At 36.0% G+C, this 17,620-nt stretch overlaps 2 protein-coding genes and 1 pseudogene across 2 annotated transcripts; 2 read left to right on the top strand and 1 right to left on the bottom strand.

Moving 5' to 3' along the window:
* The first annotated feature begins 200 nt into the window (after nt 1-200).
* On the top strand, nt 201-2,257 carry LOC120120472. The gene is made up of 2 exons (XM_039140106.1): nt 201-340; nt 1,364-2,257. The coding sequence occupies exon 2, from the start codon at nt 1,366-1,368 to the stop codon at nt 2,119-2,121; it is 756 nt and encodes a 251-aa protein (XP_038996037.1). The 5' UTR covers nt 201-340; nt 1,364-1,365; the 3' UTR covers nt 2,122-2,257.
* A 414-nt stretch (nt 2,258-2,671) lies between these two features.
* Nucleotides 2,672-5,821, bottom strand: LOC120120471 (BEL1-like homeodomain protein 7). Its single transcript, XM_039140105.1, has 4 exons — nt 4,775-5,821; nt 4,261-4,640; nt 4,120-4,180; nt 2,672-3,599 (listed from the first exon to the last, which is right to left on the bottom strand). Exons 1-4 carry the CDS (start codon nt 5,660-5,662, stop codon nt 2,931-2,933), a joined length of 1,998 nt encoding a protein of 665 aa, XP_038996036.1. The 5' UTR covers nt 5,663-5,821; the 3' UTR covers nt 2,672-2,930.
* Nucleotides 5,822-9,515: 3,694 nt separating this feature from the next.
* LOC120120516 lies at nt 9,516-13,446 on the top strand (annotated as a pseudogene).
* Nucleotides 13,447-17,620: the final 4,174 nt, after the last annotated feature.

Here is a 17,620-nt window from a genome sequence, read left to right as displayed (position 1 = left end):
TTTTTTAATTATTTTTTTTAATATTATATATGATTCAATAACTATTTTTGACTCTAATTATACTTTCTAAAAACAATATTAAACCGATTCTAAGTCGAATTTTAAAAAAGAAAAATATATAAAAAATTAAAAAGAAATATTGTTTTATAAATAAAAAAAAGAACTTTTTGAATTACCCTGTAGAAAGAGATTTCGTTATTGAAAAAGCTTTCAACGCCGCCTATAAATCTCTCTCTTCAAATACGCTTTTTTAATGTAGAAATCTGTTTTCTAGAGAGCCCGTTTCCCTCAAATTCCTGGTCTTCTTCCCTTCGCCTAGTCCATAATATATATAGTACAGGTATCCCCACTTTCTCTTCTACACAACGCAAATTTGGGTTTACAATTTTGAATTTTCTAAATAATTTCAATTTGGTATGTATATTTCTCTCTATTCCTTGTCCTATTTCATCCAAGTTTTTAACTTGGAATTTTTATGCGTGGGTTTAGGGTTTTATATTAATTGTTATGGTTTATGTTCTATGCAAGATTTATCCCCATCAACAATTTCCATACTTTGCGCTATAGGTTTACCTTCTGTTTTTGTAACCCGAAAAGATTTATTCCAAGTTCTCGCTGTTATAATGATTTGTTTGATCGTTAATTTGCAAAGCAATTTTGTCCTTTTTGTTTACATTATGTTTATATCAGTTTTACTTAAGTAATTGCTGCTGTGAGAATTTACTAGGTTTGGGTAATTTCTGCTCCTAAGTATAGTTATTTGAATCATGCCTTTTTGTTCTTGGACTTCAAAATTGTAAGGGACAGAAAAAAGCTTTTAGGTTGAAATTTTGTTCTGATGAGGGTGTTTTCACCATTCTGAATTTGATGCTTGGGTACTATTGGGCCATGATTGTTTAGAGAAGATTGTTGCGGTGTTCTATAATTTGTTTGTTTGAGTGGTTGAGAATTCGAAATTGAACTTAAAACATCAGATTTCAGTGTTGAACAAGTGTGTTTACCATCTTTTTCTAGTTGATGAAATGAATTCTTTTTTATTCTTAAATTGTTTATCCGAAGAATCGTTAGATGTAACATTATATTTGGAGAATAAGTTTTGTGGATTGGTTTTCACTTTTAAATGTTTTGTAGTTTTATAAATATGCGTCTGGGGTATCTTAACCAAATAAGTTGGTTTAAGCGGATTATAATTTGACATTTACTCAGTGAAAGCATTGCAGTTCTACATTGCTCCTGAAGCAAGTATTTTTGGTTTTCTGAAGCTTGACACATGTAGCTGTCTTTGATTACTGTTATTGATATTTCTATCCAAAAAAAAATTACTGTTATTGATATTACTGACACTTAACTGTTAATTTTGTAGCAATGGAAGTAGAAGATGACACAAGAGACGGCTCTGCTTCCTCTATTATCCTTGAATCTTTGGAATCTACCCAGCAGGGAGAGAATCTTTCTGATGAGGATTTGGCTTGGGTAAATTCTTGTCTAGTTACAGATACTGAAATTTTGGAAAGTGATTGGACTTCTTTCAAAGATGTTCTGCTGGAAATCATTGGTGACCAACCCGAGACACTTGACCCTTCGGTAACCGGAAGCAATTGGAATCCGGGTGGTACTGAAATCAGTACAGTTCCTTCCATCGAGGAGGAAGAGGCTGGCAATTACTTGGGAAAAACTCAGGATAATCTTCTTGTCATTCCAACGAACGAAGACTATGTAACAAACCCCAACAATATTCCTATAAAAAAGAGAACTGGCACTAAACTGCAATTTCTTCAGGAAGATTCCTCTGAAACATTACGGGAAGATCCTTTTCGGCCCACCTACAAGGAGGAAGAAAGAAAGGCTAATGTGGTTGATTTAGGAATTCAATCGACTTTATCTGCAGAGGAGCTGAACTCATCAACTGTGGATATCTTCAGGGTATGGGATTTGGACATTCCAGATGAGGAAGGTGACCTTAAAGAGTTGAATAAGGTTTCTGGTAAAACAACGCCTTCCTTCCAATCCATGCCATTGGCTTTTGAGAGTTCAACAGCATGGAAAGACCCGAAAGACGAACCAATAGATGATATAATTGCTGCCATTGCAGATCTGTCTTTAAATACTCAAAAGTTTTAGTTAGTTTATCTGCCCATGTAAAAATCTAGGCCAAAACTATGTTGTTGCGCCCTCAGGACATCAACAATGAGGTTTACAAGCGTTTGATTGTTTCACCAATGTCCCTTTGTTTTGCATAGGATTTCAAATAAGACCAGGCGCTTACCCTTTGTAATGATGGGATTTATTGGGATTTGGTCTAAATTGAGAAATTTTTTTGGAAAGTTTGACTGGAGATTTAAGTATTTAATATTATTTATGATATTTTGATATGATATATAATCTATTGATCGATTATTTTAGATTAAATTTTACAAAAATTCATTATGAAAGTGACGATTTTCAACCTAATTTACTTTATTTGTAAATGTTAGGATTCAGATTCTTAATCTTATTTAAAGGATATAGTGTTTCATTCCCCTAGATCAATTGTTTGTTGATAGAATCTCGAAGAGAAAGCTTAAACTGGAATAAGGAAAGAGAATGCAAAGTACAATTCCAATAATGTATTGAACAAAACAAGCCAATTCCTACCTTTTATTTCAAATCAAGTGGGGTTTTTGTTTACTTGTACATAATTTTTCCCTTAACAAATTAAACAAAAATCGTGTATCATTACAAACATGCTGGTCCTTCCAATCAATTTTTTTGATATATTACAACTGTACAACTGTACCAATACCTTGGCTGGCTAACACAATGAAAATGTTCAGATGAGCTTCAAACCTGGCTCTGGCTCTCCAGTTTTCTCAATTCCATAAGAGAATAGTATCAAGATTAACCAATGTTAAATCAACAGCCAAGCACATTTCATGCTACAAAATCATGTACTAAATGAGAGAAACTAACCCATGTTCCCGGTTTCCGGGATTTATGCATTCAAAATCTGATGTTTCGGCACTCGATGCTGCAGGATCGTACATGCTACCCCCTCTCATTGCAACAAAATTCTGACGACCTCCACCTGATATTGGTATATCGCCACCCTCACAATGCTGCAATCCCAAAGTGAGAGAGACACCGGTTCCATTCCCGAAACTCCCCAATCCAGACATGTGGTAAGCAGTAGCAGCTGCTATAAACTGGCCATTATCGCCATCGGGATGAGAAATTGCATCAGGCAAGAGGCTAGAGTCATCGATATTGGGCCTCTGTTCCTCCCTTAGCTTAAGTAACATGGTATCAGCTTCTTCTCGCATGATGTTTTGTAAACCAGCTCCATTAATTGATCCCGTCATATCGACTACATAAGGAAGATGACCAGCATTGGAATCCACCAACTGTCTGGTGTTACATCCCTCCATGGCCGAAGAACTTCCACTTTGTTGCACCTCTTCACCTCTGTCCCCGGAGGCCATCGTATCGCCTTTTGTTGCTTTGATAGCATTTTCGGATGAAGAATTAGAGTCCATTTCTGCATCCGCAAATTCTTCCTTGTACATCTCTTCAACCATAGGCTTCCAGAGACGCACCCGTGCATTTATAAACCAATTGGCAACCTGAATATATCATCAAGGCATAAACAATGAGCATATAGAAATTATGTCTTCATTTACAGATATTGTCTAAAAAGAGCATACTGATCAATACTAAAAACTCAACCAGTACAACAAAACAGGAATTTAATATATTCTAACAATTATTAACTTGCAATAATCTATATGCTGAGGGTTAAGAGGCTACTGAATTACTTGATGCTTTTCAGGTGAGCAGAACAGGTCTAATAAAATACCATTTGACTATTCGTCAATTTGGAGGAATTAGATCCCATGTTTTGCAATACGAGTTCTTTGTATTCGTACTCGTTACAAAGTAGTTTTACTGTATATCCAGCATTTTTAACCATGCTTCCAAGTTCCACCACTAATTTTAAACTTCAAAACCTTAACAACACTTTCTGAGCAAAGCTTCAAGTGAACACCCCTTACATGAAACAAACTGACAAAATCCTAATTTAACAAGCACTGCTAATCACATCTGTATCATCTCATGTCAATAAGATGATTAATTTTTGATTACCTGACTTCTAGTCAAGCCTGTCTGTCTTGCTAGCATGATCTTATCGGAATCCTTTGGGTAGCTGGATGACAACAGGAACAGAAATAAGTTCAACAGGAATAAGATTTGAGATAATAGTAAGGAGTGTTAAGTAAAACTTACGGATGAAGAAAATGCTCAAAAAGCCAAGCACGGAGTACTGAAACTGAGCTTTCGGGCAGCCCTCTCTGAGGCCTCCATGCATGTTGTTGCATCATTCCAAGCTGCTGAAGAGCTCTCTGTTGCCGCAGCTGCTGATCCACATAGCGCAGACGAGTTATTCCTACTCCTTTACTATTTTCTGAGTTATCCTGCTCCCCGAGACTTTCACGTGTTGCCCAAATTTGACCATTAATCGCATCTCGTAAGCACCGGATGTGGCGGGATATAGTCTGAAGTGCAAGTGCTGTGTATGGCTTAGAGGCTCCACACCCAGCTATCACATCAAATGATGACACCACAATCTGCATTTGATGATAATACTGTTTATACCTTCTATCAACCTGCATCAACATACTATTCAGTATCAGACATTAACAAGGAGAAAACACATTTTACTAGTCAATGCTTCTTTTCGGATTTAATAGCTCCTAGGAGTATATAGGAAAAGCTTACATTAATGTGATCTGATTCTTACCTCATCCAACATGGACAACAACTTCGTTAACTTGTTTTGTAGTTCTTGTCTTTCAGCAAGTGAAAGCTGGTTTGGAGAGTTATTGGAGGACTCTTGCTGGTTTGAGAGAACTTTTTTTAATCCTCCATCATCCTCTTTGGAACTCTTCATCCGGTTTTCTTCTGAGCTTTGGTTTTTCTCTCCATTGCACTGCTTTAGAGCCATTCGAACATTAACAACTTCATCAAGCAGTTGTTGTGCTGCCTTGAGATATCTGGAATTAGGAATATCTTCTGCAATACTCGACATTCCATATGCAGATAAATCCCCTTTATTTGAATCTTGGTTACTTAAAGAAAAACCAGGTGGAAGATACTCTGCATTTCTCGACTGTTTGTTCCTTCTGTCACCCTCTCCGGTAAGTAATGGATTAGGACTCAAGAAAGAAGCAAAACCTGAATTGAGATTTCGATATGGGACAGAAGCCATTTGAATTCCTGAGGGAATTTGGGTTCCAAGGGTTAGGGATAATCCTTGACCTTGCGAGTTTTGACCACCGCGAAGGACACCAGCAGTATCGCCCATTGGATGCATAAGTAATATATCACTTCTTCCATCCCTCCAGGCACCAAAATCTTGCTCCCCAACACATGAGCCACCCAGGCTTGACAAGATTTCTTGCTTCTGTGGAGTTGAATCTGAACTTTCCACAGCCTGCATCTCAGTGCAGTTACTTTGTTGCTGAGAATTCCCAGCAAATGCATCTAAATACGACCCGTAATTCATATGCATAATTGTACTACTAGGAAGAGTTGTCGCCTCATGAAATGAACCAGGCGCCGGTTCTCTTAAATAGATCATTGGAGCAGTATCCTTTTGATTATTAGAACCAGTGTAATAAGCGGCCATAATATTTCTCTGGACCTTGAAACTTTCCTCCCGCACTTGTTCAAGTAAAACCTTATATACTCATCCTATGAACTGAAAGCAGGCAATTGAAATGACTTCCATTATAAACAATTTAGAGCCTGTTTAGAAGATAATCATATAGAATTCAAAGCTGAAGTATGCATAATTTGGAAAGACAAACAACAAAGGGAACTTCGAACAAAAGAGTAAACAAGAATCACACATATATAGATATTGCCAATTCTCTATGCATACAAGTTGTAAAAGGGAATAATTATGTGAAATCTACAATCAATCAGCATATTATTTCAGGAATTTACACACAAAACTCGAACCAGGGTAACATTATCAAGAAGAACAAAGTACAAGAGTTATGAGCACAGGGAATAAAGAATCAAAGAAACAAGACAAACCCAGAATTTGTAAATCCCAATAAATTAGTTCCTTATGATGATAATGGAGACATAAACTATGGAAAGAAGAGAAGAAAAAGACAAGTTTCCAACATCTCTTTGGCTTAAGAAAATGAAAGATAATTTGTGAATAAAAAAAATACCTGAAAACCAGTAACAGCTGTGGGAGTTGTGGGGAACAGGAATTCTCAAAAACACCGATAGAAAACAAAATCTTTAAGAAACCAAACACTTTTCTATCCCAATAACCCAGAACAAAGAAACCAACACTTCACTTTTCATCCAGAATTTTGCGGATACTAAACTAAAACTATAAAACAAAATAAACAAAAAAAGCTTCTTCTTTTTCGTTTAATAAAAATTCAACTCAGCGAGAGAGATAGAGACAGAAGGACAGAGGAACAAGAAGATAAAAGAAAAGAGTAAAGGATGAAATTATTATAACTTTTTTTGCTCTCTCTTTTCACTAATCATATATTCTCCATCCATCATTTCCATGATCAAACCCACGTGAGAGATTCATATACACAAGCATGAACCCGATGCCCCTCTCTCTTTCCCTTCTAAAGATGATGACTTTCTCTCTTTTTTGTAGGGGGAAAAACATTTATGCTTTATGTTGTTGTTAGTTTGAAACCTGGTTGTCATAAATGGTATTAGTTGACCTCTCTCTCTCTCTTATTTATTTATTTTATTTATTTTTGCTTATTCTATCAAATTCTTCCTCTTGTTCTTCTTTGGGTATTGTTGAGGAAATGTTTGGTTAAAGAGTTTTAACCTCTAACAACCAGTTGGTGGACCTAAACCCTTCTCTTAACTTCCTCTCTGTCTGTCTCATCATTCATCTTCTCCATGACAGTTCTGGTTTTTCTTTTGATGCAATATTCACCGCATATTGTGCTTATTTTGTTATTTTCATTTCCTGATATTAATTTTACGAGTAAAGTATACGAATGGTAAGAGACTGTTTCGTCGAGTCTTCATTTATTTAAAGATATAAAATGGTTTTTTTATTAAATAATATTATTTTTTTAAGTTTTTAATTATTAAAAATTATTAAATGATCATCTATTATTTATATGTTCTAAATATATTATTTTTAGTTAAAAAAATTAATAATTGTCTGAGTTGAACGTTAACCTAGTAATTGAGATATGGTAAAATTATATTTTAGTGATGTTTACTAATATCGTCATTGCTTTCAAACACTGGCTTGACGACATAATATAAATGAAGAGTTGATCCACAAAATACAACTAAAACGGTTATGTGATTAGATTTTATCATATCCAACTAACATGTTAACGTCAAACCCAAATATTCGTAAACTTTTTAACAAAAAATAACGAGTTTAGTACGTATGAATAATTTTATGATCATTTTGTAACTTTTAATAGTTGAGGACTTAACAAAACAGTATTATATAATTGAGAGATCATTTTATAACTTTTAATAATAAAATATTCAATAAAGTAACGTCATATAGTTAAGGGCAGATATTTAAATAATAGTTGCAGTCACGTTTTCAGTTGCGTTGTGTTTATCGCGATTGTAGACATAACATGCGCTATTGCAGTGATTACAGGTATCGCGATCATATAATAGCGGTATCGGACAACACTGCTATCGCTATATTGTAGACGCTATTACGGTCACATATCACTATTTAAATCCCTGCTCAGAGAACTATTCGTGTAATTTACCCTAATTGTATTTTTAGAGTAAACTACTCAAAAATCCTTAAATTATATAGTCGTTTCTATTTTAACCATCTAACTATTTTCTTCAATTAGGTCATTTAATTATTAAATTATTAGCAATCAATCCATTTTCCTTTAACATAATTGCAAAATGTAGTAGTAAAATAAACTGTATAACTATAAATTTAATCATAGTTTTTAATGTATTTTATCAATTTACTCCTAATTTTAGTTTAATTCAATAAATTTGATCTTTCAAACTTGAGTAGATGTGTGTTTAGATTCCTAGTTCACCCATGTTTGATTCCTCTCCTACCATTCTTGTGTCATTTATTTTCTTCCGATCAGACAGTAAATCACATTTATTAAATTAAACTAAAATTAGGATCAAACAGATCTAAGATATAAATAATAAAGATTAAATATGTAATAATACAAAATTTCCACACTATTAGGTGACTTGTTTGATAGCATTATAATAGTTGAGTGGCCTATTTGAAAGCTTTTGTTTCGTGGTGAAAAAAAATAGATCTTATAATTTAATGACTATTTGAATAGTTTACTCTTTATTTTCATTTACACTACTATTAGCTTTTTTTTAATATTTTAAGGGTAAACTACACGTTTGGTAACTAAACTTTACTCTCTCTCCTATTTCACCCATCATACTTTTATTTTTTTCAATTTACTTACTGAACTTTATATTGATTTTTTTATCACTCTGCTATTAAAAAATTAACGACTTTATGACATGGTCATATTTTAATAAAAACAATGTTGTTTTATTCTAAAATTTAATTATTTTCAAGAATTCAAAAAGACGTCGTTTTGATATAAGTCTTCATGTCATAACGTCATAAAAATTCAATCTATAAAGTTCAGTGAGTAAATTGAAAAAATTGAAAGTATAGTGAGTTAAATAGGAGAGTTAAAAGTTTAGTTACCAAACGTATAATTTACCCATATTTTAATTGTGAAAGGCTTGGCAGTAGGTTCTCATATCACTGAACTTGTGTTTTTCTTCTAACTAACGTTTAGTTTAGTTTATACTTGTCTTTGGGTATTGTTGAGGATATGTTTGGTTTAAGAGTATTATCTCTAACTACCAGTTGGTGGACCTAAACCCCAACTCTTTACTTCCTCTCTTTCTCATCCTTCATCTTCTCCATGCCGCCTCTGGTTTTTTTTTTTTGCTGCAATATTCATCTTCTCCTAACTATTTGTCTTTTTCATCTTGACAATCGATCTTTTCATTTTATCAGTTAGTTAGATCAATTAACTATTTAAGTGATATCAATCAAATCACCTAGAGTTAATAATTAACAAAAGTAATGACGTAATCGTTAACAAGATTGATACAGTTACACAGTTGATAATTTGTAACATAGGGGATGTTCCCGTATGAAGGTCAAAAGCCATTTTCACAGAAGTGGTTTACAATATCATAGGAAACAGGAGTTTAAGTAGCATACTCATAATCAAATAAAAACATGCATGCATCCAATATTAAGATATCAAAGTAAGCAGAAGATAGAGAGGTTGTTTATTCACATCAAGTTTAGACTCGTTGCGTCCATTTAGATTCCCAAAGGCCTAAACTAAAGCGTGGAAAATGTTGAAAATCTTCATCCTCAGTGATTTGATCTCTATATATAAAGTATATAAACTGAAAGGGAAAAAAAATATAAAACTTGGGCATCTATTACCATTCTTCGTTGCACTTTCTCTCTGGTTTGATTAATGGTTTCTGAGCAACTGTTATCCGCCATTGAGGGGGCGAAAGTACTTATGGTGGGGGCAGGAGGGATTGGCTGCGAGCTTCTCAAAACTCTTGCTCTTTCTGGATTTCAAGATATTCATATTGTAAATCATTTAACTTTTTTTCTTTAATATATTAAACGTGGGCAGGGATTTAAATAGTATTTGGTTGCGGACATTACAGACAGTATTGCGATAATTGCGGATATCACGATCATACAATATTATTATATCACAGACGCTATTGCGGTCTATTTAAATCCCTAAAGCTGTGTTTTCATTTTTCCCTCTTAGAAGTAAGTTATTGATTTGATGGATGCAAAATTGTTTATTTCATTTGTTATGTTATTTATCGGTAAAATTGTTCGAACAATGGGGTGAGAAAAATTGCTTATGTGGAGTGGAGTATAAATTATTTTCTGAATTAGGTTTTTTGTTACTGTAATTAGTGGAAGTTGTCAGAATTACATGTCTTCTAGAAAATGTATGGGTTGCCCTACGACTTTCCTATACAAATGACCCAAAGGAACAAGATTTTGGGCAGAAATCGTATAATCCTAATAATGGATTCAAATAACGGTTAGGTAGTGAAATAACAACTACTATATAGCAGTAACTATTCCAAACAATAATGGTGTGTAGTGGAATTACACTAATAATGGTGGACTGCGACCGTAATTTAACGGGTAGCAATCAAATATGGCAATGACGGCCTCTATTATTCTGTTATTCTATTTTTTTAAAAAAAAATCAGCTCCTTATATGAGTAATTTAAAAAAAAATAATTTCAATTGAACCTTATCTTAGAGTAATTTGTCGTTATTTAACATTTGTTTTAAGGTCCAGCTGATGTGGGTCTGAACTGAATTTTTTTTTGGAAATGATGTATTTATGCAATTAAACAAATCTGCTTGTAGATTGACATTGACACCATAGAAATCAGCAACCTGAATAGACAATTTTTGTTTCGACAATCCCATGTTGGGCAGTCCAAGGCCAAGGCAAGCACATTCACCTGCATTTTCCTAGTTTTCATGCAGTGTTAGTTGTATAAGTTGATTATTTGTGCATCATGTTTGTATCAGGTTGCTCGAGATGCTGTCTTAAGATTCAGGCCCAACATAAGCATCACACCATACCATGCAAATATTAAGGAGTCTCGCTTCAATGTTGATTTCTTTAAAGAGTTTGATGTTGTTTTGAATGGACTTGACAACTTAGATGCAAGGCGCCATGTAAACCGTCTTTGCTTGGCTGCACATGTCCCTTTGGTTGAAAGCGGCACCACAGGGTTCTTGGGACAGGTAATTTTCTTTTTTCATGTCTAGAAATTGTATATATATATATATATATATATGTTTATATTCTCTCTTAGTTTGTATAAGTTCTCACATACTCACTACAAGATTATGTTCTGGTCTTGCTCCTTGATCTTTTTTCTTTTTCCTTTTGCTTGGCTTCAGCATCACTTTCATGTTATTAATCTGCATGTGCTCGTGGTGATGAACAATTTCCATATTGTATAACTATCCTTGGTGCAGGTTACTGTACATTTGAAGGGAGAAACAGAGTGCTATGAGTGTCATCCTAAACCAGCTCCAAAGACTTATCCTGTCTGTACAATTACAAGCACCCCCTCAAAGGTAATCATTAATTAGTGGGAGATATTATTTTGGTTAGTGTTAGGGTGGGAGTTCATTTACTTCTATTCATCAAGTTCTAATCATATTGTTTGAATTGTAGTTTGTTCATTGTATTGTGTGGGCAAAGGAACTGCTTTTTGAAAAGTTGTTTGGGAACAAGAATCAGGAAAATGATTTGAATGTGAGCTCTAGTGATGCTTCGAATTCGTCTGAACATTCTGAAGATGTGTTTGAATGTAGAATAGATGAAGAAATTGAACAATATGGAAGGAGAATATATGATCATGTATTTGGTCTTAACATAGAAGTGGCTCTATCGAATAAGGAAACTTGGAAAAACCGTAACAAACCGAGGCCTATATATAGTAAGGATGTCTTGTCTGAGAAACTAACTAAACAGAATGGAAACACTGAAAAAGTTAGTGCAACTGATGATGTATCTGCCATGTCATCTCTGGCCTTGAAGAATCCACAGGTTGTATGGAGCCTTGCAGAGAATTCAAGAGTTTTCCTTGAGTCTTTGAGATTATTTTTCTTGAAGAGAGGAAAGGTCAATGTTAATCTATTGCTTTCGAAAAGTTAATCGGTTGCTTCTTCCGACCAAGATATACTGATTTATTTTACCATTTGACAGGAAATTGGAAACCTTACTTTTGATAAAGATGATCAGTTGGCTGTGGAGTTTGTTACTGCTGCTGCAAATATTAGGGCCTCTTCTTTTGGGATTCCTTTACATAGTCTTTTTGAAGCTAAAGGAATTGCTGGTAATATTGTGCATGCTGTGGCATCAACAAATGCTATCATCGCTGGGTTGATTGTGATTGAAGCAATTAAAGTTTTAAAAAGGGATAACAACAATTACAGGTTTACTTTTGTTTCTTTATTCATCATTTTTTAAGAATTTTAGATATTTAAATATAAAGAACTATGTAGTTCAGTTTTATCTTGAGTACCGAGCACATGCTTCTATGTTCATGTTAGTTCAATGTAATCTATGGCAGTCATTGTCAATGCTAGGAACTATAATCCATGGCAGTCAATTGTGTTTGCTAGGAATCATAGTTCTCTTCCTAATGCAAATTGCTTTTTGTTATGTGATTCTAATCTGAGTTGGATGCATATGTAGGATGACCTATTGTCTGGAACATCCATCAAGAAAGTTGCTTCTAATGCCTGTAGAACCCTATGAACCTAACCAGTCTTGCTATGTTTGTTCAGAGGTATATCTAAAATGCATGTCTGAATGGAATATCTTTTTAAACGTTTCAACTCAAATCCACTCACATTCGATATCTTGTAAACAGACGTCACTATCGCTCGAGGTTAATACTCATCGCTCTAAACTGAGGGATGTTGTTGAAAAGATTGTTAATGCCAGACTTGGCATGAACTTTCCACTACTTATGCTAGGGGCAACTATCCTTTATGAAGTAGGTGAAGATCTTGAAGAGGATATGGTAGCAGTTTATGCTGCAAACCTAGAGAAAGTAAATTCTTCTCCCTTCCCCTGCTTTTGAACAAATATATCATCTAATATGAATTTGTTTTCCTTTTTGCATTAATTATTCATGGTAATTGCGAATTTTTCGCTTTCCAGGCCTTATCTGAGCTGCCTTCTCCTGTTATTAGTGGGACTGTGCTTACCGTAGAGGATCTACAACAGGAGCTCAAATGCTGTATCAATATAAAGCATAGGTTTGTGTCCTTTTTGGTATTTCTTCTGTCAATAATTATTACATCTTCTGCTCCTGGCATTTGTGTCATCTCAAAAATATTTTGCACATTTATTTAGCTAAATTAAAATCTATTTCAGTTTTCCTATATGATTAGGCTAGACACATTATTAAATTATGATGGATGCTGATCTGAAGACCAATTTAAAAAATATTTATGGTCACAGGGAAGAATTTGATGAGAAGGAACATGATGGAATGCTTCTCTCTAGATGGGTTGAACCTCCTGCTGATAAGGACGGTAATAAGCCTATTGGTAATGGTGAAAGTCCATCCAGTGTGTTGCCAACAGAGGAGATTCTGGAGGGTGAGAAGGATGTTGAAATTCAAGAAACTTCTGAGCCGACCGAAATGTTACAGGGAAGAAAAGAAAACCGTCCGATGTTTCGCAAAGTACTATTCTAGATCATTCAGGCCTTTCTGATGAAAGTAGAAATCTCAATCAACTTGAAAAGCTCGATGTTGATGAGGATGATGATGAAGTCATAATATATATCTGATGATAGGGAAGCTCTCACCAAGAAGAAAAGGTTGTAATAGATTTTACTTCATCTTGATTGTGGACAGAATCTTACCTCTGATTTTGTATGGTTAGATTCTTTTGGGGGCCTTACATTAGGACCGAAACGATATTATTTTGCTTGTTTTGATGTTAAGAATTGTTATGTCCATTCCCTTTTTGTTGGTTTAAAACCATACAACAATCTGCATTCGTCCAACTTCTTTCCACAATTTTGCAAGGCAAGCTCTCATATGATTCTTCTTTGATAAACAGCATGAAGCAATACTTATCATGGTGTTGTGTAATGCATTGCCAAATTTATCTGGCAGGAAAGCGTGCCAATCATGTTGAAGAAGAAAGGTACGTCTTAATTCTTACCATGACAATGTTTACATTATCGAATCTGCTTTTCATGCACTCTGCAGATATAAAGCATATTCAGCACTACATTTTTTATTAGATAAATTTAACTCGTGAAAGTACACAATCTGATAACATATGGTATTTGATTTTATTGACAGGTAGAGTGCAATTATTGCTACTGGATACTTCTTGACCTATATAACTTCATCTCTTTCATTTTCAATTTTGAATATGTTGAATTATATTTTGATGCAGGGAGATCTGAGACAGATGATGTTGATTTGTCAGATTGCACCTTGATGGCGCTGACCATGAGTTGGCAGATCAGTGCAAAGGTGGGAGTTAATTGTGATATATTCCTCGTTGGGACCGTTTTGAGTGTGTTTCAGTCTTTTGGCCATAACTTTGGCTACGGATGTTAGAATCGCGCATAAGACCCCAATTCAGAAAGCTCATTTCGACGCGCACGCTGTCCACATAGAGCATGTAGCATTTTTTTTGACCTCAAATTCTACCGTTTTCCCATCCGAATCACTAGTTTTATTTTTTTTAATATTTATGGTAATATTTCGCTTGTCAGTTAGAAAATCATTTTAAATTCGATTTGGGCCGAATTTTTTTGCAGATTGCTTAATTTATTTCGAATTTCAATTTAGAGTGATTTATGAGATTTTTCTATTTTTGACAAAATTCGGATAAAGACGATTTTTGACTATAACAGTCCGGCTTGTGGACTGATTTTCGTATTGTTTGATTTTATAATATTCCGTTAAACCCTATAGACTTTTTTTTCTCTGGCTTTGGGCGAATTTTTTCTTGTGAATCATCTGTTGGAACTAACCTGCAGGATAATCATTACCATGTCCGGCGTCAGTTGGTATCAGAGCTTCAACATCTTCCTGTAAAATTTCACCAGTTTCAATTGCTGGAGGTCGTGGTCGTCGTGAGCAGGTTCCGAATGAGGAAACCCAACGCCGTGATCGCAACGTTCAGGATGCGATGATTGAGAATTTGCAGAGGCAAGTCGTAGAATTAACCCAGCGCCTGGCGGCGCAGGATTTCGAGAATCGTGAGGCCTCAAATCACGATACTAATTCCACTTTCAAAAACCCATATCACAATCGTGCTCTATTCCGAGAGCACCGTGGTCAGGAGGAGCGTCATGGAGATCTCGGTTTTCGGGTCTATCTCCCTGAGTTTTCTGGTACGTTACAAGTCGAGGGATTCGTGGATTTGATTAATGAAGTAGAACGTATTTTTTATTATAAGAAAATCCTCGATCGTGTGAAAGTAAAACTGATCGCCATCAAACTCAAAGGCAGAGTATCTGCGTGGTGGGAGCAATTGCGACATTCACGAGACAAACAGGGCAAGGCCAAGATAACTGATTGGGAGAAGATGAAGGGTCACTTCATTCCCTTTGGCTACACGCAAACCTTGTTTCAGTGACTTCATGCATTGAGGCAGGGCACACGATTAGTCGATGATTACATGGAGGAGTTTTACCAATTGGTCGCCCGAAACGATTTATCTGAAACGGATGAGCATATGGTGGTGCAATATTTGGGGGGTTTATACCAGCCCTTACAAGATGTCCTCAGCATTCATTCATTGTGGAGTGTTTTGGAAGCTTACCAACGTGCACTTGCTGTTAAAAACAACAAAACAGGAGACCAGTGATCAGGAGCGATCACACAATCGGTCAGTTCGCCCTTAGGATTCCCGTCCTGCTCAGCAACCATCGTAGGGTAATTCTAATCCTACTATTAAATGTTTTCGTTGTGGTGAACAAGGGCATAGGGCGACTGATTGCAGGAAGTCTGCTAGTCAAAAGGGCAAAAATTTGTTGATTGAGGAAAACGCGAAAGACGAGACTGAGGAGATTGGTGAACCCATATATGACGATGATGACACTGATGATGTGTTGTATGGAGATGGTCATGAGACTCTGGTCATTCGCAAGAGTCTACTGACTCACAAGGGCGATTCAGGGGACGATTGGTTGAGAACCAATATTTTCCATACGACCTGCACAGTTGCAGATAAAGTCTGCAAAATTATCATTGACAGCAGCAGTTGTGAGAATGTAGTGTCCGAGGAGGTTGTCCAGAAATTGCAATTGAAGACGGACCGTCATCCTAAGCCATACAAGTTGTCATGGCTAAATAAAGGAATTGAGGTAACAGTTGATAGGCGATTCCTCGTGTCTTTTTCAATTGGTAGAAAATATTTTGATAATGCCTGGTGTGATGTTGTGTCTATGGATGCGTGTCATATATTATTGGGTCGACCTTGGTAGTATGATCGTAGTGTCATTCATGATGGACAGAAGAATACATATTCCCTTAGCATCAAGGGAAAAAAGATTGTGTTGGCACCCCGGCAGGAATGACTCACTCCTACCCCAGTAACTCATAATACTAACATGCTTTCTATGTCCAGGTTTTTAGATGAGATTGAGCATGGAGGCGTGGTCTATGCCTTACTACCTTGCGAGAATAGTGCAGTAGACGTGGATACAGATTTACTAGTAGAAGTGCAGAGGTTGCTGGCAGAATTCTCTAACTTGATGCCAGAGGATCTTCTTCCTAGACTACCGCCTATGAGGGATATTCAACATCGAGTTGACCTTGTTCCTAGGTTAAGTTTGCCAAATCGACCAGTATATCGTCTCAGTCCTAAGGAGGCTGAAGAGTTGCAGCGACAGGTGGAAGAGTTGTTGGGGAGGGGCTATATCCGAGAGAGTATGAGCCCATGTGCAGTCCCTTATCTGCTAGTGCCAAAGAAAGATGGTTCTTGGCGTATATGTATTGACAGCCGAGCGATCAACAGAATTACAGTGAAGTATCAGTTTCTAATTCCCCGTCTAGATGATATGTTGGATCAGCTATCCTATTCTAAGGTCTTCTAAAAAATTGACCTTAAAAGTGGATACCACCAAATCAGAATAAGACCTGGAGATGAGTGGAAGATGGCGTTTAAAACGCCACAAGGGTTGTATGAATGGATGGTCATACCTTTTGGGCTATCCAATGCGCCTAATACATTCATGATATTTATGCATCAGGTCTTGTGGCCTTTTATAGGGAAATTTATTGTAGTTTACTTCGATGATATCCTCGTTTATAGTCCGACATGAGCTTCACACTTCGATCACCTCAGTGCTATTTTTGAGATGCTAAAAACGGAGTGCTTGTTTGTCAATCAGAATAAGTGTTCTTTCTTCACTACTTCTGTAACTTTTCTTGGTTTTGTTGTGTCTACTAATGGTGTTTATGCAGATCAGTCAAAGATAGATGCAGTCTTGGAGTGGCCCAGACCAAGGACCTTACATGACATCCAAAGTTTCCATGGATTGGAATCTTTCTACCGCCAGTTCATTAGAAATTTCAGTACTCTGATCGCCCCTATCACATAGTGCCTCAAGGGGCGTGATTTCCAGTGGTCTGAGGAGGAAGAGGCCAGTTTTCAACTGGTCAAGCAGAAGATGACCGAGGCACCAGTTTTGGCACTTCCTGATTTTGACAAAGTGTTCAAGGTAAATTGTGATGCATCTGGTGTTGGCGTTGGTAGTGTTCTGAGTCAGGCAGGTCATCCGGTTACTTTTTCAATGAGAAGCTATCGGGATCAAAGAAAAACTATTCCATTTATTATCTGGAGTTCTATGCCATAGTTCAGTCCCTGAAGCATTAGCATCACTACCTAGTATAGAAGGAGTTTATTCTATTTACCGATCATGAGGCCTTAAAGTACATCAATGGCCAACACAAGCTGAGTAGACGTCATGCAAAGTGGGTGGCATACTTGCAAGAATTTACTTTTACGCTGAGGCACCAAGCAGGGAGT

Source organism: Hibiscus syriacus, unplaced genomic scaffold (genome assembly GCF_006381635.1).
Source record: "Hibiscus syriacus cultivar Baekdansim isolate YM2019G1 unplaced genomic scaffold, ASM638163v2 tig00110339_pilon, whole genome shotgun sequence".
Lineage (NCBI taxonomy): Eukaryota > Viridiplantae > Streptophyta > Magnoliopsida > Malvales > Malvaceae > Hibiscus > Hibiscus syriacus.
The sequence above is the reverse complement of the archived record's forward strand: the minus strand, read 5'-3'. Positions and strand labels throughout refer to the sequence as shown.